The sequence below is a fragment of the Thunnus maccoyii genome, chromosome 17, assembly GCF_910596095.1.
Source record: "Thunnus maccoyii chromosome 17, fThuMac1.1, whole genome shotgun sequence".
NCBI classification, from domain to species: Eukaryota; Metazoa; Chordata; class Actinopteri; order Scombriformes; family Scombridae; genus Thunnus; species Thunnus maccoyii.
Window position 1 is genome coordinate 18,334,946 of NC_056549.1, and position 22,674 is coordinate 18,357,619.

At 42.0% G+C, this 22,674-nt stretch overlaps 1 protein-coding gene across 5 annotated transcripts in view; it reads right to left on the minus strand.

Annotated features, from left to right (window-relative positions):
- Nucleotides 1-22,674, minus strand: part of syne1a (spectrin repeat containing, nuclear envelope 1a) — a 149,269-nt gene that overhangs the window by 41,103 nt on the left and 85,492 nt on the right. For all 5 annotated transcript variants that reach the window (XM_042391297.1, XM_042391296.1, XM_042391294.1 and 2 more), the window contains 25 exons: nucleotides 20,487-20,657; nucleotides 16,576-16,902; nucleotides 16,037-16,189; nucleotides 15,548-15,715; nucleotides 14,540-14,716; nucleotides 13,180-13,326; nucleotides 12,762-12,887; nucleotides 12,479-12,655; nucleotides 12,045-12,310; nucleotides 11,682-11,838; nucleotides 11,112-11,510; nucleotides 9,299-10,903; nucleotides 8,217-8,554; nucleotides 7,931-8,075; nucleotides 7,421-7,639; nucleotides 6,108-6,403; nucleotides 5,655-5,820; nucleotides 5,319-5,474; nucleotides 4,836-4,988; nucleotides 4,217-4,399; nucleotides 3,867-4,004; nucleotides 3,366-3,551; nucleotides 2,534-2,656; nucleotides 2,109-2,291; nucleotides 752-895 (listed from right to left, as the gene is read on the minus strand). In XM_042391297.1, the coding sequence (XP_042247231.1) occupies nucleotides 752-895; nucleotides 2,109-2,291; nucleotides 2,534-2,656; nucleotides 3,366-3,551; nucleotides 3,867-4,004; nucleotides 4,217-4,399; nucleotides 4,836-4,988; nucleotides 5,319-5,474; nucleotides 5,655-5,820; nucleotides 6,108-6,403; nucleotides 7,421-7,639; nucleotides 7,931-8,075; nucleotides 8,217-8,554; nucleotides 9,299-10,903; nucleotides 11,112-11,510; nucleotides 11,682-11,838; nucleotides 12,045-12,310; nucleotides 12,479-12,655; nucleotides 12,762-12,887; nucleotides 13,180-13,326; nucleotides 14,540-14,716; nucleotides 15,548-15,715; nucleotides 16,037-16,189; nucleotides 16,576-16,902; nucleotides 20,487-20,657 (6,303 nt within the window). The remainder of the gene's footprint in view (nucleotides 1-751; nucleotides 896-2,108; nucleotides 2,292-2,533; nucleotides 2,657-3,365; nucleotides 3,552-3,866; nucleotides 4,005-4,216; nucleotides 4,400-4,835; nucleotides 4,989-5,318; nucleotides 5,475-5,654; nucleotides 5,821-6,107; nucleotides 6,404-7,420; nucleotides 7,640-7,930; nucleotides 8,076-8,216; nucleotides 8,555-9,298; nucleotides 10,904-11,111; nucleotides 11,511-11,681; nucleotides 11,839-12,044; nucleotides 12,311-12,478; nucleotides 12,656-12,761; nucleotides 12,888-13,179; nucleotides 13,327-14,539; nucleotides 14,717-15,547; nucleotides 15,716-16,036; nucleotides 16,190-16,575; nucleotides 16,903-20,486; nucleotides 20,658-22,674) is intronic.

Sequence of the window (22,674 nt, forward strand, 5' to 3'; positions counted from 1 at the left end):
TAAGTAATGATGACTGAAGTTCTATCTTTATCTGGTCTTTGATGTGAAAGAAGTTAACCTCATTTGAAAAGTCATCATATTTCCTTAAATGTCAAACAAAAAGCCCTTTGAGACATGTGACAACTAGTAATTGTCCTCTAAAACATAAACATTGTCATGCAGTCATGTATGGAGCTCATCTACAGTAAAGGTACTGAAGTTCATTCCTTGTTGCTTCACTGTTATTTCACAGGCTATTATGTCCTGACAAGTTGTGTGTTAAGTGAATAATGACAAATCCTAAAATGTACTTTATGGCCAATAGAATAGTTTTTGTCTGGGGCAATTTTTAATGGTTTAGTTTCCATTTAAGGAAATCTTCATGTTACAACATACAATTATAATTTAGACACTTGTGTACTTAGAGATTTGTGGCGACAGTTTGGGAAAGGCCCTTTCCTGTTTCAACATGTCAAAGCCAGGTCCATGAGAGAACTTAACTGCCCTTTTCTTCACCTCACTGATGCCCTTGTGGCTGAATGGGAGCAACTTCCTGCAGCCAGGTTCCAAACTTTTGTGGTAAGTCCTCTCAAAAGTGTGGGCTGTTACAGGAGCATATTAATGCTCATGGTTTTGGGTGTTCAACAATGTGTGTAATGTTCAGGTGTCCAAATACTTATATATAATATTTAATAATACATATAATAAATACAAAATATAATTAATATATACATGAGAGGCAAAGTGAGAGAAAGTGTGTGTCCTCGGTCACCTCGTGGTGGTGTATCTGAGCCTGAAGTTCCTGTATGTTGCTGGTGGAGACGGGCCGGTCCTGAATGATGCGGTGGGCTTCCTCTATTAATCTCTGGAGGTTCTTCACTTCCTGTTCATACTGCTCATACTGCACCACAGCCTCCTGGCAAAGAGAAAACATAACATGGAAAGGCTGAAGTTGCATCTTTTGTAAAAAACATTAAAAAATGTGATTTATATTATTGATCCCAGTAGGGGAATGATCTTTAGCCTTGCTTTCCCCCTACAGCGGGATCAAAGGTCAGTATCATCTACAGAGCAGCACCACATGGAGCTGATTGGGATTCAGTAGACATTGAGTGGATGTTTCAAACGTTCATACTTGAGGGCTGTCTGAGTGAAGCAATTTCTCCTGCTATCTATGTTCATGCTACCATGATATTGATTTCTATATGAACAGCATGTGTCACTGAATATGTTTTGCATATTCACGTGTTATTGTGCTCTAGTGTGGCATTGATTAGAAGAGGATAAACATAAACTCAGTAGCTGGTTTATAAGGCATGACTTGCTTAAACTAATGCATCACTCCTGCACTAAATTCAACTTCATGAAGATTATAATGTTCAGTTTTTCTTGAAGCTGTTAAAGAGAGGTGTTGATTCAACGTTAGGGTTACAATTCACAGCAATGAGGTATGTTAGACACGTTTTCTGTTTTTTGTGGACTTCTGTACCATGATAACATTTGGACTATCTTAGATATAGTGTTTAGAATAAGATTAAATGAATATGTATATAAGATATAAGACATCTATCTCAAATATGACTCTGAGCTAGATCACAGTGAGCTTGGATGCTTCAGATGTTTGTCCTCTAGATTGTCCCTGAGGGTCACTTGTTTCTTCCTCTAAAGACTAATCTTCACTACAATGAGCTTAAAAACAAAATCATCCCAGAACCAAAGGATTGGAGGATAATACTGGTCCGATGGGGGCTAAAAGAAAACACAGACATTCCTAGGAAAGCATGTTGGGACACTACAGCAGAATTTAGACCATCTCGAGTGGATGACGAAGTAGAACAACATAACTTTTCTTACTGGGCAACAACTGACTTTCTATATAGCCTTGATATATAAGAGACAGCTGTCTACTACTCACTGCTGAGGATTTTCAGGTCTTCACTATTTACAGCAACTTCACAGATAATCTAGCAAGTTGTAGGAAAATGACTACTGAAAATAATGTAATACAAAAACGTATTACCTTACTTTTATTGATTAGCAATGTAATACATCAACAGGATTATAGCTCTCTTTCACTTAATATGTGACAGTTAATTAACAGCACTTTCAATATGAGGACTGCACTTTACCTGCAGGATGTTGCACTGCTGGATGGTGGTATGCTGCAGTTGGCTGGCTTCTTGCTGCAGGGACTGAGCTGTGCGGCAGATAGGCAGACTGGCCACTACCTCCTCTGGTAGCCGGAGGGCGCTCTGACACTGCTGTACTGCTGCCACCTGCTGCTTGAAGCCCTCCATTTCCACCAGCAGACGCTTATGAAAGAATAAAGGGGTAGTGTAGCTTTAAATTGTTTGTAGACTGTAGGCATGCACTGTGAATCTGCGTGTATTCCTTCTGTCTCTGAATTTCCAAAACCATTCCGATGCCAATATTTCAATAGTACTACTACTACTAATAATAATAACTTATATAGCGCCTTTCAAGGGACCCAAGGATGCTTTACACATAGTATTGTAGTGACTACAAATGAAGTAATTAATATGTGTGTCTTCACCTGTCTCTGTGTGAGCTGCTCTCTGAGGCTGAGCCTGTTGAGATCAGGCGAGGCAAGTGTAACCTGGATCTGGTCTACTGCGGCATGGAGGCTCTTCACCTCTGCCTCCAGACGCGACATGTCCTGAGGAGAGATGTAGATATAATAAATTAAAGGAAAGCATGTGTGAGCATAGGCACAACTAATACGTATCGAAATCATATAATGTATATTGTTTTTATCATTGTTGATTTGGACGTCACACTTGTCTGCAGAAGGGTTTTTGTTCTCTGTGTTCAACCATTTGCAATTATTTTCAGTCTGAGATTTGAAATGTGAGGGTTAAATCTCTTTAAAAACAGAACTCTTCATTTGCAAATTCTAACTGACCTAGATGTATTTCATGTGAAAGGAAATTAAAATTTCAAGTCTCTGCAAATAAAAGTTGTGCTATGTCTGTGGGAGGAGAGAAAAATCCAAACACACAGGACGAATTGTAAACAGATTTCCAACACACAGTGTTATTAGCAACAATCAACCACTGACTGTCATCTGGGTACCAGCTGTATAGCAAACAGATTAGCGTGACAGATTACTGCAGCACAGGAGTCAGAGGCACGTTCCATTATGATGGTAGTACTTGGTGATGACCATAAGAGGACACTGTTGGATTGGGCCTCTGATGTTGTTTGACTGGATGTGCATCTCATGTTCTGCACCAATGTGTCTGGATTTATGAGATAACATTTTCTGCAGTTCTTAATGAAGATAAATTGATCACAGTACTTTAGAGATGAAGTATTATTGATGTCTGATTCCTGTAATGCTCGTCTCAAGTGTGAATGTCGTTTACCTTAGCTGCATCCTGAAGACTCTGGAGGCGAGTCTTGGCAGTTTGCTGCAGCTCCTCTGTGCGTCTGCTGAGGTGTTTCACCTGCTGGCTCCACCCTTGCGTCTGCAACACCTCCCCCAGCTGCCCCTCCCTCTCCCCCATGGCCTCCAAGTCACCATGGAGACCCCGACACTCCCGCAGCAACGCCTGTCACCATGGGACCATAAATTACATGTCAAAGAGAAGAGCCTTTTGTGTTTGCGCAATTATACTAATTAAGGCCGGCCAACATACTGTACGGTATATGACATGTTACTGTAAATCAAACGTGTGTGATTCACATAAAAGTGTGTGAATCTAATTAGCTGTCAATTTGTGGGGTGTCTTCAGTAGATTAATGCAGGAAATAGTATTTATTTCAAAACGTATCAGAACCCAATTTTTTGCAGAAGACAACAGCAATTTTCAGACATTTTAAAACTATTCACACTCCCTGTTATGTGATTCACTGTAAAGACTCACCTGGTGTGCTCGAATTTGCTCCTGCAGCTGAGACGCAGAGCTCCAGATGATATTACCAGACACCAGAGCCTCTGCCTTTTCTGTCCAGCCCAAAATGAATGCCCTCATGCCGTGATATTCCTCCACCTGTCTCTCTGCCTGCTCACAACAACAACAAAAAATGAATACACTTATTTTTAGAAGGAAAATGAAATATCAAGCATTCTCAAACTAAATTTTCTAATACTGACCCCAAATTCTAGTGTTAAAATATAAAAATTTGTTCTTCATTCATGCAAGCAATAATAGAAATGTGTCTTTGTCTTTAGGGATGTCTACAGGACATGATGAATTGAATTGATAGCTCTCACCTTCTTTAGTCTGTTGGCTCTGTCCTGGACCTGCTGTGTGGTGTGGCGCTGCACTTCAGTCAGTTTGGCCACAGCATCGCCCAGCTGCTTACACAGCAGAGGGTTCTGCTCACCAAACTCCTGCACCGCTACTCCTAACTCAGCCAGAGAGCGACCACAGCATTCACACTCCTCACAAAGACTCTGGAGTGGAGAGGAGAGGAGAAACAGGAGGAAAAAGAAGGAGGTGAAGTGGAGAAAAATCAAAGAACAAGGGGACTTTAAGTGAGGGGTAAAACTGAAACTTAAACATTAGTAAACATTATATCCCTGTTGGCTATCTATCTGATTTCACTAAAGAAGTTTTCTCACTACACACACTCCAGGGTTTGTGAGCCTACAGATGGGCAAAAGGAGCAAGGGAAGAAAAAAGTTAGGGCAAAAGAAGGAGAACAGGAGGGAAGGGGCTCAGAGTCCCATCTGGAATACTCCTCACAAAAGTGGGTCACTGTTGAAGGCAGAATTCAGTTCATGCCATTCCAACTCTCACACACTCATTAACCTCAACATCTGCAAAATGAATAGCCAATCTAACAGGGGTTAATTGCTTGTTAATTAGTCAATCTGTCTGGTTGATTACTTTGGTCTCTTCTTTGGCCTCCCCCAGGTCGGCACCCTTGTCTTCCAATTTCAGAGCAATGGTCTTCAGCTTTGCCTCAATGTCCTGGAGTCTGGAGCTGAAGTCCTCTTTCACATCTCTGGTCTGCTGCACCTCCCTTTCCCTCGCCTGGACCTGAGGCAGATGGCAGAAATAAACAGATTTCACAGTATTGTCAAATACTAACAGCTATTTAACAAAGCTAACTGGTTATGGAAAGAGCCCTGCAGCGGGGAAGTACGGTCATATACCAGGCAATACAGCAGGACTCATACAAGTGAGTGCCTGATTTACACTGGTGCACATACAGTACATTTACATACCAGGAAATAGGATGAACAAAGCTTTAGTGTTTACGCATAGTATTTGATTACAAACCTACTGAAAACCCATGTGACATCCATAATTAGTTAATTAACTACATTTAATGCATTTAATATGTAAACTGCAGCCAAGAGAGGTCACCTGGTCTTCAGCGGAGCCCAGAGCCAGAGCCACCTCGGCCAGCTGCATGCTGAGCTCAGAAGGCAGACCAGCCTGGAGGTCCTGGTACTTGGACTGCTGCAACTCTGTCATGCGCTCCACACTCTGACGTCTGCTGATCACCTCGCCATGTGCAGTCTGCAATACAAACAACATCACATGGCGGACTGTAGATCACATGTTGTATGTCATGGAAACTTATCTTTCTCCAAACAAGCCAGATAAGCCAGAGTTCTGTACCGATGTATCGATGATTTGTGGATTTGTGCTTATATGTGTATGCGCCTGTGTGTATGTACATGTAGTGGCCTACAGTACCTCTAGCTCTTGCAGCAGTGAATCCAGGTCAGCAGTGGGACTCAGCAGTAAACCACGAGTGTCTTGAATCCAGCCTTTGACCAAGCCCAACTCCTTCTCAACCTCTTCTCTCTCCCTCAACTCCTGTTGTACCTGTGATCTGCTGGCCCGCACCCGCAACACAAGGCTAAAAAAGACACAGAGTCAGTGAGGAAATTATACAAAAATGTTTTGATCTAAATGGGACATTCATTTTATTTTTTGGTCCCTGTTTTTACAAAATGACACATAACTTGCATGAAAATAAAGCAAAAAAACATTTTGTCGAAGTTAATAATAAATATTGGCCTGGTAGATATACCTGAGGGTAGAGTCAAAAGAGTCGATGTAAAACAAGCTATTAATATATATTTTTAACTCATATAAAAGTAATGTGTTTAATCATAAATATTATGTAAGTGTTGGGCCACTCACCTGTCATATTGCTCCTGCATGCTTTTGATCTCTTGTAGGCATGGTGTCTCCTTATGTCCATTCTCCGTCTTTCTCTCCATCGCCTCCTCCTCCTCTTCTTGCTCCTCCTCTCCTCTAAGGCTGCGTGAGTGTTGCCCCAGCAGGGCCAGGATTGATTGCTCCCTCTCCACCTCAAGGCTGAAGGAATCATGGTACTCCAGGAGGCTCTGCAGGGCTGCCCTGGTGGCTGCCTTCTCAACTGTGCTGTCTGGGACACGACTGTGGAGGTCTTTGGACACAGAGCACACCTTCTCCATCTGAAGGCCACAGAAGTTTATGTGCAAAGAGTCAGGTGCACGTGATGCAGCAGATTATGTTAGTTTACTGATAATACTAGAGAAAGTGTAGGGTTCCTCAAGTATCTGTGCTAACTGACTAGGTAAGTTAGACTCCAGTCTCTCCAGTGGATTGAAAGGTCTCATTTTAATATTATACAAATGAAGGATGTGTATCCCAGAGATTCACCATGTTGTGTTCAAAGACCCTTTGTTTTTGATGAACCAAGAGATGATTTGAGAGGTTTCATGAATTCTACCATGATGAAAAGTCAAACAACAGTCACTATTCAGCTTGATGACTAGAGAATTAGTCTTTAAGATTTTTAGATTGCGCATTAGTGACCTATTTCACGTTTGTTTAACTAACACTCAAAGTTCTTTCTACAGTAAACAGTATTCTCTGTGAGAGTCAAAGGCAGAAACCAGTGCAGAGAATGACATCATGTCCAGTTGAACAAAGGGGCCATAGAAAACCAGTGGACAACAGGAATGTGCCACATATGAGGAAGTGACCGTTGCTTCCAGTTTGACCTCATTTCCCTTTCTCAGTGCTTTGTGGGAATTCTTGGGAGCTGACAGTGTCACCCTCGAAATAGGTCGAAAGGCGGGAAAACGCTGCATGACACAGTGTTTTGGCAAGAGGAAACAACTGGCCCGAAGCCTGGAATTACATCACAGCACCCCAACTGGTATTCAGTTGTTGCTGTGTTTGACCTAAATATGTAGAAGCAAGAACGGTTTCATGGAGTTGTGTGTTTGTCAGCTGCAAGTGTCATGTGAGTATAAACAGCTTCCGTGGAACGACTGTGTGCACGTTTTACGCTCAACATGTAGCACACTCAGCACACTTGCAGGCACTTGAGCTCGCAGAACACACACAGACACATACACATACACACACACACACACACACACACACACACACACACACACACACACACACACACATACAGTGAATCATGTAAAAAATCATTAAAATAAAGTATCTTCTCCGACCTTCTCTGTGAAGTTCCTCCACTCCCTCGCAGTGTCCTCCAGTGCCCTCTCCTGGGCTCCAGCCACACTGCGGAGCCTGGTCCACCGTTGCCATAGTGACGACACAGAGTGGCTGGTAACAGCTTTGCTAGACTCGGAGATGATCTGCTCCAACTCTGTTGCTTTCTCTTTCAAAGCATTTAGAGGCATTTCCAGCAGGTCGATGTGAGCCTCTAGAGACTACAGCCAAAAGACGTCAACAGATACACAGAAGTCATTCCACACGTACATTCTGCTAAAACGTTTATATAACAAACACTAAAACTCTCACCTAAATGTTAAAACTCCATAGACAGACAGGCAAACAAGGAAGAATACATAAACACTCCAGAGTTTAAATATTTATCGGCAACTGCTTCCACAGTAAGAACAAATGTTGGAATTTAATAAATAACACATAGCTGAATCCTATAAATAAAAGATAACCATTCCATACAGTATATCAGTTATGAGTGTAAGACAGTTTCCCACCTTGTATCTCTGACACTTGTCTTCTGCCTGCTGGATACTGACAGCTTTAGCTGTGGAGAACATGGCCATCTTGCTCTCTACATCATTCATCTGTTCAACCACTGTCTCTTTCTCTTGTTGGAAGGAGGTCCATAAAAACGCACACCTTAGAAAATTAAACAAATTATAGACCATTCTTAAGTGGAATTTAATATTAGAATATGCATGATGTTAACTGTCATATATTACATGGATCCACACATCCAAATATGCACAATAATGGACATTTGAATACATTAACACACACCTCTGTTGCACTTCTCTGTAAGCCTCCAGTTGCTGTTTGACTTCTGTATTTCTCAGTTGCATTGCCTCAACTTTTTCTCTGAGATTGCTCATCACTTCTGTGTCCACAAAATCCGCCAGCAGAGGCTCCCAAGTCCTTAACTCCTCTAAACCAGTGGTGAAGTTGTTTTCCTGGGCTGAAATTTCTTCCAGGTCTCGCATACAATCTGTCTGCTTCTCAAGCTCCACCCCCAGGCTGGCCCTCTGGAGGAAATCTGCAGCACAGTCCAGACATTTCTGCATGGACTGTAGAGATAAGTGGTGCCTCTGGACCAGGGAAAGAGCTTGATCCACAGCCAGCTAGAACATACAGAAGGTGGATTAATTAACTCCAGTTTTTGCTTCCTTCTACAAAAAAAAAAAATGCAGTTAGAAGTGCATGCCTAAATTAATACAACAAGCATAGTCCTGCCAGCAAAAAACATTAAAACTACACCTGCTGAGTCTGCTGACGTGTAAAAACTTCTTGTTTTAAAGCTTTACTTAAACTGTAATATGTAATAGTGTTTTCATATATTTTCTAATCTAATTTTGGAATTCAGGTTTTCAACCATGTTCTTCCCAAAATGTCAAAGGTCAAAAATTCTCCTCAGTGGGGAATGGAGTGAGTGCAATTCCCCCTTTTATTCTATAAAACCAGACTGATTAAAAAAGTCACTGCTATGTCACTGTAAATTTTACTTTTATTCAAATTATGGTATCTTTGGGATACGCTATTAAACACTATGAATAGTTATAAATTAATGATCACTTCATGCCATTTCTAGAGCGGTCTGTTGAAGGTTTCAGCTTCTCTAAGCCTGTTAATATTGATAGTATGGGGAAAAGGAGATGGAAGAAAATATTCGGTAAGTTCAAGCTATGAATGATGGATCATATTCCTGATAAGCTGAGGATCTAAACTTGGCTATGGGACTAATTTCCATTCTGGTTTCATGAGATTTTTATCAGTTATATGTAAAGGCACTGTGCAGTACAGGTATATCAGGAAAGAGCAGATGTGCAGAAAATGAGTTTAATTTCTGAAGAAAATAAACACATTACCTGTTTTTTGCTGATTTCTTGTTGAACTTCAGCCCCCAGCTTTGCCAGCTCCTGTAGTCTTTCTTCTACTTGGGCAGGAATAGTTTCCTTTCTACTACAAAATCTTTGCGTTTCTCTACTACACAAGGCATCTGTTACCCTCAATCTACTTTTCACTTCCTCTTCCATGATTTTCAGTTTCCGCACTTCCTCTTGTACCCTGTCAACTTTGACCTCTGAAAGGGTCAAGGGCTTCTCCAATGTGCCCTTAATTGTCCTCAACCATTCCAACATTTTCTCAGTCTCTCTTGTGAAATCTTCATTCTTGTTGACACTCTTTTCACTTTCTTCAACAAAACATTTTACATCAAACCGTAAAGACAGCAATGATTCAAGCTGCAGTGTAATTTCCTGAAAGGCAGCAGGATCAAACTTCAGACCGAGGCCTTTAATTTGTTGTTTACATTCTTCAGCCTGTGAATTGACACAATCAAGACTTTCAAGCAGCAAATAAAGACTTGTGATTTTATCCACGGTACCTAGTTCTGTGTCTGACTTAATTGTAACCAGTTTTTCTTTCACAGATTGTAACTCTGTGTCAAACTTTGCTAATACTCTGTTGTGCTCAACCAGTGTTTTCAATGAATCATCTAAGTGTTTAATTTTCTGATCATTTCTCCTTTTCAGTGCGTTCCCGAGACAGACCAGCTGCTGTGTCTCCTCAGCTCTGTATGTCTGGCCCATACTGAGAAACCCCTCATTTTTGCCATGAAGTTCTCTTACAGCAGGGCTTATATGGAATAAACTTTCATTTATATTTTTGTATTCATTGATTAGTCGAGCAACTTCCTCCTCACTTATACTGATAGTCTGTTTCTCCAGATTGTCAAACTGCTCCTGAAGCTCCTCCAGTGCATTACGAGTAATATCAAAAAAAGTGCTGAACTCTTTTCTCTCCAGGATTATTTGTTGGACTCTGTCTTTTTTCTCTTTGGCTAGAGCTAGGATGCTGTTGTACTGTTGAGGCAGGGCATTAAGCCTCTCGTCTAAGTAGCAATGGTCAATCTCATTCAGAGTGGGGAGGATCTCCTGGCCTATTCTTTGGACTATAAGAAGGAGGTTCTCGTATTCTGATGCTTGTTCTAAGACGTTCTGAAAGTTAGACAGCTGTGTTTGCAACTCAGAGCTGTCGTCAATGTTGCTAAGATTGACTTCAGGGAAAGTGATGGCATCCGCTCGTCTCAACCAGTGGCAAGTCTTGTCCAAGTCAACCTGGAAGTACTTCCTGGAGGTCAAGGCTTTCTCTAAGTCTGCGAGACGCTGGGTGGTCCTCTGGAGGGCAGTTTCAAAGACTGCCTGTAGCTCCTCAAGTTTCGCCAGGGTTTCTGTTCTCTCTTTTTCGGTGGCATCTCTTTCCAGCTCTCGCCCTTGTACCCAGAGAGACGCCAGCTCCCTCTGGTAAACTCGTAAACCACTCTGGACCCCCCGACATGCAGCAGCCTGTTTGGCAAGGTCTTCAGGGAGAAGTGCTATGTGGTCATCTATCAAAGCTTTCCTCTCCTGTTGTTGTACCCAAGACAATGCTCTCCCCAGTCCTTGAAGGAACTGTGTCCTCTCTGTGAAGGCCTGGAGAAAGAATTACATATATTAATTACAAATTTTCAGCTGTTTAAGAGAGAAATAGCATATTAGTAACAATTTTTGGTTATTTTAGATTTGTTTCTTGGACCACCTGGTTTCATTTTTCACCAGGCTGACTGATTAGAAGAAAGTTAGTTCCTATAGGACATAATTAAGTTTTCCTAGCATCCAATACAAAATTCCAGCTGTTTACCTTACTGAGGTACTTCCTCCTTTGGGCCACCCGAGCCCCCAGAGCCTCCACCTCAGTCTGGGCTTGCTCAACGAGCTCCTGCAGGCATCTCTTCTCACTCAGCCCCAGCCTGGAAGCCACAGCTTGCGCATCACTCACTGCCTGACCCAGCAGCTGCTGACGTGCCTCCAGCTCCACACACACACTCAGGTGGTCAAAAAGGAAACTCTGGGCCAGATCGGGGGGTGGGCTGGTTTTTAACGCAGAGGTAAGTGCAGGCCGTTGCTCCTCCACCCACTCCCGGGCATCCCTCAGCTGGGTTTCTACCCGTGCCATATCTTCTAGTGTCTGTGCGGAGTCCTGGATCTTCTGTTGAATCAGAGTTTCAAGTTGGGCCCAGCGCTGCTCCAAGTGACCCACCTGGTGATATGAAAAATACTGAATAAACCTGGGTAATGATTTAGTGATGGAGTCTACAAAATCTAAACAAAAATACTGTTACATTATACATTTACATTATAGGTGTCTCCATCTGATTATTTTTTTAGTAAGTAGGACGAATACATTGTTGCATTCATTTACTGTTCTCACCTGCTGCTTGACCAGCTCCTTGTCTAGTAGACTAAGTCGAGGTAGGATTGCCTGTCTCTGGTCCCTGAGTTCTTCTAGAGTTGCTCTCTGCTCCACCAGGTCACTGGACAGCTTCTTCAGAGCCTCTAGATGCTCACTTGTACTTTCTGTGTCTGCCCTGCATACACACAGACACGGGTTGAGGAATATCAGGTCCAATGCTTCGAACAGCAGAGGAAGTGTGTGTATATACTGTAAATACTGTTTATTGAGCCTTGTAAACATACAGGATACATCCTACATTCACTTGGAAATGAATGTAGAGTATGTTTAAAAAAATCTCATTGAAAAAAGTAAAACACCCTCCACAGTAAAGCTTGTTACCTTGCAAGGTAGTCCCATTCCCTGGATACTTGGTGGAAAAGTTCCTCCACAGCGACCACACTCTCCTGGTATTCCCCACTTCGCTGCATATCCTCCCCTCGCTGGGCCTCCAGCTCTTCCGCCCGCTGGCTCAGCTCCATCCAGCTCCTTCTTAGTCTCCTTATCTCCTCCAGGGCAGGAGAGTCCTGTCCACCTGTCAGCCTACCAATGGCCTCATTCAAATGGGATACCTCAGACTGCCTCTCCCTAATCTGCTGGAGGAACTCCTGCAGGAAAGATAGCAGACATTGGCAGTCACACTTTAAGGTTTGAGTTGATTTGCTTTGTTTAAAGGTTTTCTTAGACAAATTCCTTTTACAACAATACAGTGTTGCTGTAGAATAAACTTTTAAAACAAAAATCATTTATCATCAGCACATAAACCAAGCACAGACCTGTGCCTTGTCCAGCTGGTTCTGTGCAATCTTGGGCTCTAGCTCAGCAGGTCTCCTAATGAGGTTCTGAAGTTGCTGCTCTGTCTCTCTCAGTTGGACCTCCAGATCTGCCTTCTGCTCCTCGATGTCCCTCCAGCTGTCTGCTACCTCCTCACAAAGCAGCATACGCTCCTCAGTCTAGACATAAAATGACAATGGGAACTTTTTCAATGGCAAACATTTATGATCCAACATAACAACATGACGGTCTGTTTCATTTCAAAGCTTCTTGCAGCCAACAGACCTGGAGTTTGACCTGCTGGATAGCTCCTGCAGTCTCCCTGACTCTCGGCACTGACAGATCGCAGGATGAGCACACGAGCTGGAGGTAGGTGCTGGCCTGTTCCTGGAGAGCCCGCTCCTGCTTCACCTGCCAAAAATAGTTAATGGTCCTATGATCTGTTCAGGACAAGCTGCAAATCTACATGTACTTTGCCCACATTTCCGTCCCCCATACAAAAACATACGGTCAAGAGAACCATCCGTAACACTGCTATATGACAACCATGTATATGAATCTATTAATTCAGAGATCTGGTCATTAATTTAAAGTGTAATAATATGTTTAAAACAAATTAAGACAATCAACTAATCAGTAATGTTGTCTACTGAGTCCTTGCAAAAATACCAAACACTTTGTTAAGGAGTAGTGGCTCACAGACCTGCTGTAGTGCCTCCTCCAGGCTGAGAGGAGGATGTGTCGGAGGCTCTGGTTCCTCTGAGACAGAGGTCAGCCAGTTCTGGCACTGCTGCAGTGTGTCTTGTAGACTCACATGTCTCTGTAACTCGTGGTCCAGACTCTGATATACCTACAAGTCACATGAGGAGAAATGAAAGTGCTATTTGTCTAAAATGTGACCATCATAAATCCAAATATTAAACGTTTCAGAAAATTAAGCCAAAAATGATTTCATGAGATTTACGGCTCTGAAACTCCTTCATACCAATTTAAGAAAGAACCTGAAACTAAGACAACATGTCATCTAACAACAGCAGTAAAATATACACATGCAATTACACAAATATGAAGCAAAAGAAACACTCAATGATACAGTAGGTAGAGAGCACAACGCTAGTCTGCATTGCTGTGAAGTCAGGAAAGCCAAACACAAAGACACATTAAATGATAAAACCCTGACAAGTAGGCAGTTTTGCAGCATTGTATTTGACAGGTGTTGAATGTGGAGGCGTCCATGCCCTCCAGGGGAGAGTGAAACAGCAAGGTCTGATTGACAGTGTTAATATGAGAGCCCGAAAGAGAGAATGAAGGGGGGCACGTATTGGCAAACTGCCCAGTGTATTTGGCAAAGGCTAGAAGGTTGGCATGGTGGCAAGTGGCAGGCAGGATATTAGAGCTGTGTTGTGCTGGGACACAGTTGGCAGCCACCGTAACACTGGAGGTGCAGTTGTAGAGAAGCCAGCAGCGTATTGGTAAAGTGTGGCTGGATCACACAATGCCAGATTGGATGTGCGAGTGGTGGTGGAGGTGGTGTCTTGGGAGGTGAGCTATGATGACAGAGTAGAGGTTGCCAAAATGACAGAGTGGTGCTGGATTAGAGGGCTCGCCAGATCTACTGAATAGTGGCGTGTGACCATTTTTGGCTCGGGCATGAAAAAGTGGAGCTGACAGGGGATATGCGGAGATTAATATGGGGAGATTGAGTTAGTGATTTTGGCTGGTGGGGTCCGTCTGAGCATGGCTGCTGTTGAGCTCCACTTTGGCAGCCTTAATTGGTCGTGCCCTCTACACTGGCAGTGAAGGACTGTCTTGAGAGACGGTTTAAGTGTCAGAATGGGTTAGGATTAAGTGGATGCCTTGGCTGTTGGAATATTAACAGCATTGATATGTCGACTGTGCATGTGTGTGTGGTCATATGCACAGCCTTGGATGCATGTGTAAATGTGCTTACATTATAAATGTGCAAAAACCATTTCAATGCTTCAAAGACAGGATACACATCTTTCTCTGCTTCCCATCCCTCTCTCCCTCTCTCCCTCCCTCTCCTCCTCCTTCTCACTCACTCTCTGTGCTGTGCTACAGATGGCAGAGTAGCTGTCTCTGGTGCCTTGCTGGTGAGCCTGGACCTGCTGTCTCAGCCTGCTCTGTACACGTTCACCGCAGCCTTGTACCAGGTGGTCTCCTTGCTCCTTCAGGCCTGCCAAGCGATCCTCAAAGCCCGCTATTTCCTCCATGATGGCCTGTGGAGGACAAAGTGACCAAGTAGGATGATGCTAGAGAATGGATGAGTCTGTCCACTGGTCAATGACACAGGAGGTCAAAACAGACTGACACCACACAATGTGGTGTCTCAGAGTATTAAACAGGCTTGAATGGATGAAGGAAGATCGAATTTGAAGAAAAGGACAGTGGTTTTGTAGGACTTGGGCCCTCTGAGTTTCTACATAGTGTCTATTATAGATTTGGACTGATTTGGACTGATACTACAAAGAGACAACATTTAATGCTGAATTAAATTGAAATTTTTTCGTCATTACTATTGATATACCGTTAATTCATATGGTGTTATTTTATCAAAATTATTTTGAGGTCTATGCTTTGTGTCAAGTGGTTCTGTGCCTTTGCATCATCTGTTACAATCGTTAAACATACAACTTGTGTCATGTGTTATCTTTACACAAAACGGAGGAGTATTATAACCAATAACGTCATCTATTGTGTGTGCAGCGTAAATTACTCTTAACAAAATCACATTAACAACAAACAGGAATACAATGTTTTCAGTTGGCAGCAGAGCTGACACTAAAAATTATGAACTTCTTTGTATCTGTGCATTACAATAACCAGAACAGTTGGATAAGACCTTAAGGTTTGTTATATTTCCAGTAGAATGGCTTGAATCTGAGATCCTCCCATGGACAGTTTAGCAAAAAACAATTAGGAATTGTTGAAATAATTAAATTTATAGGTATGGGTGCACTCTTTTCCATCAAGGCTAACTGCTTCATCTGTATCATATGCAACAAAGTCAGCAAACAACAACAAAAAAATCAAGTAATGTGATTGATCACCTTGTGCCTGGCGAGCTGTTGAGTGGCTGCCTCCAGGCTTCTGCCCACAGTGGGGTCAGGAGTCACCATCCTGCTGGACATCTGGAGCAGCCAGCGCTCCACTTCTTGGAGCTCATTGTGGTACGCTTCCTGTTCCTTCACCTGGCCTTCAAGGTTCTCCACATGAGCCTGGACCACATATTGAACACAAACACACACACAGACAAATTATACTGATTACAATCAGCCTATGCAACAAACCATTACGATCACACCTTACTGACACTGAGTTACATGCCCTTTCTCTTCGTCTGATTTACTTTAAAGATTGAAAATACTTTTTAAACATCTTTTGTTGATATTAATAGTTACATGTATAATCAACAGGTGAAATTGTTAAAGGACCACATCCTGTGCTTCAATTAATCTGCTAAGCCTCTTCCATGGATAGAACATTTCGATTTTCTTCTCTGTACATCATAAACAAATCATCTTAGCACAAGTTCTCACCATGGCTGTATTACACAGTTCAGTGTAGTCCTTTTGCAGTCTGTTCATTTTGTCTCTGATGGAGGGATAATGGACAGAGGCCAGCAGGGCGTCTCCCTTCTCCACCACCGACCTGATTGATCCATCATGGGACTGTACCATTTGCAACAGAGCCTGGAACACAAGGGACAGAGAGAATGACAATATGTAGTATTGATAGTATCCTCTGGCTAATTTACTGAAATAGATTCTACAACTGTATACTGCCAACCATTTCCAAAGCTTACCATAAACATTTATCAATATAAAAAGCAAATGTATACTTTGGAAAGTCGTCAACAGTTATGTAAAATACATTCAGTTTTAGAGTTAATGGGAAATGACACGCAAGGTCATATGTGTCCATTAAGCTAATAAAATTCAGTTAGGTCATTAAGCTATTTGGACCGACCAAAGTGCAAAATTACTGAGAGCAGCATTAATCAAATTCTCTGTCCAGCTTAATACTTCTGATTTCAATTTAAATGCAGTAAAAGACAAAGACAAAAATGCTGCTTTACCTTGTACTTGGCTAACTGTGCTCTCCGTTGATACAGTTCAGCCTTGGGCTCCACCGGGCTGCTGAGCAAAGCCCTGGTCTCCACCAGCCACTGGGCCTGAGCCTTGTAGCGATCCTGAAACTCCTTCGCTAGCAGTAATGCCCGCTCCAGGAAGCTGTGCTCCTGCCTCAACCCACCAGCCAGCTCCTCCAGCTGGGCAAGACGGGCCTCCACTTCCCCTCCTAAACTCTCTGCTCCAGCCTCGTCCAGGAAGCCTGCTGCCTGCTCTGCCCGCTCCCTCAGGGATTTTAGGAAACTGTGACCATGTTGGAGATCAGACTGGAGAGTCTGGGTGAAAGTGAGAGCAGAAACTTTGGGTTACAGAGGTAACGCCGGTTCTCTGATAACTTGAGTGAGGTATCTCACTATGGGGTATGCCCCTCTGCGTAGTCCTCAGAAGCCAAATACCATTACCCCCATTGGCTGGCAGTTGTGTATCATCCCTTTTGTAGGGAGAGGATGTCATTTCTCTTGATGCAGTTGTCCCAACTGCCAGCCAATGGTGTTGGTGTAAAGGTAGTGGGCATCTTCGGATTACGCTGACGGGTGTACTCCATAGTGAGATACTGAGCGAATGTTTGAAAGAGAACACATATTCAGCATGGGTGCAGCTACAGTGTCATCACCATTACTTTCTACTGAATGACCTTGAACTAGGGCATTTTATAACTGCTGAGTTAAAGAAAGAGACAGTAAATGACTCTTTCTCTGTATTGGTGTACCTTAATTGTAGCAAATATGCTCTAAGATGAGGAAATACAACTATCAAAGTTGTCTTTGAGGTTAACATTCAATATCACAGTATCACTGATTCTTTGTCCTTCACCTCCAGTGCTGCCCCATTTACACGAACCTGCCTGGCAGAGTGTTTGAATGGCTTTGAACCCATCAGGTAGGCTGACACCTGCGTGGCAAGATGTGGAGATGACTGGGAGGTCATGGTGTGGAGAAACCACAGTGAATAATATGAAAGGAGGACCCAATTATAAGGACCCTTAACAGGCAGCAGTAGCCGCAGGGGTTTCCAGGGCAACCACAACACACCACACACACACATAGACCTCCACTCAATGGGACGCCATCTAGCTTTCATCATCAGTCTATTATTGCTTGAGTAGAGGGTAGCTTCACGCTGCAACAACCCCAGATCTCCAGCTATTGCTGTTGGTAATATAATATAACAAGACCTGTGTTTGTCTGCACACGTTTCCTGCTTAATGTGAAGCTCCAGGCATGTTCATCATTCCAATAACACAGCCCGTGTTCCTGCCTCATGACCTTAACAAGAGACACTCAATATATCTCAGTATCGCACAATTTTACTTATTAACGTGAGCTAAAACATGAAAATCTGTGGTAATTGTCCTTTGTAGTAGATTCAGTTAAGTCAGTAAGTGCTCTATACATAGTTCGTCAGAGGCTTTATTTGGTCCAAATGGTGCATTAAGATCCATGACCATTCAGCATCACATATTTCCTCCGAGAACAAAATTTGGTGACTGGACTTAAAAGACTTAAAATGACTTTCAGTTTGGTCTCACAACCTGCTTTAAGATTAAATCATCTATTGATTGAAGAGTTGAAACCTGCTTAGTCTCATGTTATTGAATACTGCTAATGCTTTGATACAGTAGCAGACAGTACTATTGTCTGGTGAACATTATTTATGAGGTCCTGCGCACAGTGAGCCCTTTATGCTGTAAACTGTCTTGTACGAAGTTAGCACCAATAATTCATGTCAACGGTCTTGTGTATCCATTATATATCATGATCGCTAGTGATTCTGTTTCTTATTCTGCATCAGTTCTCAGGCTCCATTATCTACTGTAATACATCTAGTGTGGCACTGACAACCATTTCCATCAGTTACATTATCTACTGACAGAGGTAAGACATCACTAAGGTGAGTCTGTGAGCAGTTTATTGGCTCTACTGTCATCGTGTCTGTGCTTTATTTCATTCTCTACTGGTGGAAATCTTGTTTAAATGGTAGAGAGCCATAACTGTTTAGTGATTTAAAGTAAATTAAAGCTTACTTCATAAGGCATACTTCATTGTTCTAGTGACATTTATAGGGCCAGAGGCATATATTATTTATGATATGAAATAAAATTTTTTAGATGTAGCTATTCAGTTTTTACCTTCTGCAGTGTGTACATCAGAAAAAAACAGAGACTTGTGGAAAAATGCCCTTGAACATAAATGAAATGCCAGTAAATTAAAAACTAGGGGGTGGGTGGTTTTAATAAGGCAGAGAGACCTTTTCTTTTTTCTTTTTTTTTTTTGTATATTACCCTGTTTACAATTTTAGTTAGGTTGTCAAACAGCAATTACAGGCAATTTGTGGGAGCAAAATATTGGAGGATGAAAGTCTATCAATAAAAAATATGTTTCAAAAAAGAAATAAGAGGTTGTGAATTAAGGCACTATATAAGAAGAGTAAAACTGTGGAATGGGTGGGATTTTATTATATAAAATAAAACAAAACTACCAACTATGCCATTTCTTACCATGACACATTGCTACATTACTTTCATTTTCAAATTTCTTAATGAAGTCACAGCACATTTCAAGCTGCATCATTGCCGTATGACCATGAACACAAACACACACACACACAAACACACAAATCCAAGTAATGGCCCTTGACATAGCTATTGACTACTAGTCTTTGTGTCGATGCATAATCATCCCAGTTCACTGAACAGCCCACTGCAGGAGAATGAGTAAGTGGTGAAGCACTTGTGTATCATCTGCAGTGCTGGAAGGACACATGTCGTGACAGCATGTCTTCAGTCCCTATGCAGAGATGGAGCATCGATCCCAGACAGGGATTAGAGCAAAGCCCACACCAGATGACATATTGTAAATGTCTATGTGTGTCTGTAAATGGGTTTCTGGATGTGTGTGTGCGGGAGACAAATAAATATGAGATATAGTGATACTTACAGTAAGTGAAAAAAAATTGTAAAATCACAGAGGATTCACAGGGTTTAGGGTTTGGTGCAGCTTGTTAGTTGGTACTTTGGATAGGTTTTGTGATATGAAATGAGTGCTGGAGGAGAGAACTGTGTCTGTGTGTGTGTGCGTGATGTGAAGCGGTAAAGGCACTGCATCAATTACAGTGTCTGTGCCAGCAGGCTCCTGACACCGGCGCTTCTTCATCCTCTGCCTCGCAGTGGGGGGTCTCACCGTGCTACTATGCTTGCTCTAAAGCGGCATCCGCTTTGTCTTCATAAAGAGCCGATCGATACTCACATACTCATCCAAGCCACTGCACACTTGATATGAACTATGTCAAGTAAACGATGGTGGTGATTTTCCTTTTATTGCCGTCTGTGCATGTTTCAGCGGGGCTATTTCCCAACAATGTCCATTTGACAAAAAGAGCACAAAGAGGAACTGTTACAATTATGCCACAGTTTAGTATGCTGTGAAGTTCTCTTAGTCTAGAGCGCTAACCAAATATTATAGGTACACTGAATGCTTTACTAGCTCTAAAGATAGCCTTTGCATATTTTGCTGGCCAAGCGTACTGAAGCTGCCAAAGAAATCTGTACTCTTGATGTTACTAGCAGGTGCCGTATGTTGCTTGGCAGAAAACGAGATTGCAGAAGGACATTTTGCTGGCTTGGATATTGGACTCGGATGAATTTGAGCTCAAATGTTCCACTACAAACTGAAGTCTTGCTAACTCATCAGTTTGCCATGGTAATACCCAACATTTCTTGCAGCCTGTTCAGGGAAGCGTATTAAGCGCCGCACTGCACCTTATATCAAATTGCCTCTGAAAAATGAACTGTGGCCGTTAAATTTTAACCACCTAACCACATATGTAAATTCAGTAGAAACTCAGATTAATAGATAAATACCTCTAATTTCTTCATCTTTTTGTCCATGGCAAAGCGGTCCAGAGGTTCAGAACTGTCAGTTAACGCTGTGAAGGTTTTCTGAGTTGAACTGAGCCAGTCAGTGAAGGACACGCAGAGGTTTTCAGCCTCTTCTATACTCTTCAGCTCCTCCTGTAGCTGCTTGATGATGTCCTGAAAAATGATTGAATGAAAGGTCAGAAGTAAATTCCAACAAATATTGGATCTTCAAGGATGATATTGATACAGTACAAACATTTTTACAGTTATTGGACACTGCCCTCAAACTGCATTTAGTGCATTATGTTCTTTTTGCATGTTGTTTACATTAATATTGTAATGTGTGAAGACATAATGACAGTGATATACTAAATGTGGTCATACTGGCAGTAGATCAGTAGATTACTGGCAAATATTTAAATTGAATTTACTAATTAATTGAACATTTGGTACCCTACCTCATCCAAATACTATTTAATAGTATGAACAAAAAGGTTAATAACCTTCAACAAACACTGCCTTCTTTTTATTTCTGAGGTCAGAATTGTTGGTAAGACTCTGGTCAAGGGAATATTCAGGAAACGTAGTCTTTATCTCTTTTTTTAAAGTATGTGATGTGCTCAGCAGTCTTAGGCCACCAAGGACTAAAAGCTCTCTGATCAGCCATCAAAACAGAAAATATCCGTTTCCCTCCTCCTCTTTCATCTGCTGAATGTCAATAGCTTCACTACAAGGTAGAGAGGGGCTTTATGTTTTTGATGCATTATCCACTTGACTGAGATTTTGAGTCAATAACACCATGAGGATGGAGAGGGATTCTTGCAGGTTTGACACATTATTCACTCAACTTGCAAATCCTGTGGTGAGAAGCTCCAATTAGCTGATAGTGCTGAGTGCACACCTTTTCTGACTAGACAGAGGTAACAGCTTCCCACCTCAAGCCCATATGGCCCCCACTTCACACAGTATAATTGCAAGAATCCATGGTATGAGAGGGATGTTATGTGCCTGTGTACATGAGTGTGGGTATGACTGTAAATATATTCATGCTTGAGTCAATTTTGAGAGGGGAAGGAAGGGGTGTGGGTATAACAGAGACAGAGAAACAAAGTACGGGAGTGAGGGGGATACACTCACAAACACGCACACTCAGATGTGTTACTAAGGGCGTAAAAATCAATGCAGTGCGGGCAAAGCTTTTCCACTCCTGGTGCCGGGTGTGAGATTGCCTTCTGTAGCGTTTAATTACAGCCTAAGCCCCAGACCAGAGGAGCCCCATTGATTTTCCTTTAGTCTCCCCCAGAGGAGCAGACAAATAGAGAGGCTGGATCTGAGTATACAGAACAACACAGGCTGGGCTCACAGGCATAACTCTCAAAGCTACTTCAATGGGGTGTTACAGAAACAGAGTCCAAAGACTCACTGGAGTAAATTCCATGGTGAGAGAGCATAACCATGTGTGAAAAGCCCACTGCGGGCAGAGACCTCGATGGCAATGCTCACGTATTCATATTTTTTCTATCTCTGCTTGAGACAGTAGAGCACAAAAGTAATCCAACTCATGATGCCCGGTGGTCTTTACCAAGAAAATGTTTTGATGGACAGGAAATTTATTATTGCACATGTCTGGCAGCAAGTCAGTCTTCCTGGACACCAGATTCATTGTTAAGTCCTAATATGATAATACATAAATGATTGTAGCATAGATGCTATCAAGGTTACACATAACAGCTGATGAGTACTTTATTCAGAGTTTATACAACTGTGCTTACATATGTTGGTCTTAGTAATTTTAATTTGAGAAGAACTGGGTTTCTAGCATAGGAAGAAACAGCTGAACAGATGAAGAAAACACTTATCTAATGAAACTCAGACATCTACCAACATTCTCATTAGAAACATATTCCACATGTGGCTACACTACGAGCTTACACTACACTACACTATTGATAGCCAAATGATCTCCGTTATCAGAAAAAAAATGCAAAAAATCTTGCATATCACAATTTCTCCATTTCAACTTGCTGTAAGCAAATTCATTTTCAGTCTGTAGCTCCCTGTGAAAAGTGCTTTGACAGATAAAGCAGGTCATCCTTACGCATAAAAATATGAACATAAAAAACTTAATCTACATGCAAATTTCTATTTTTCACCGAACCAACTCACATATAAAGATATTCATTTCAAAACA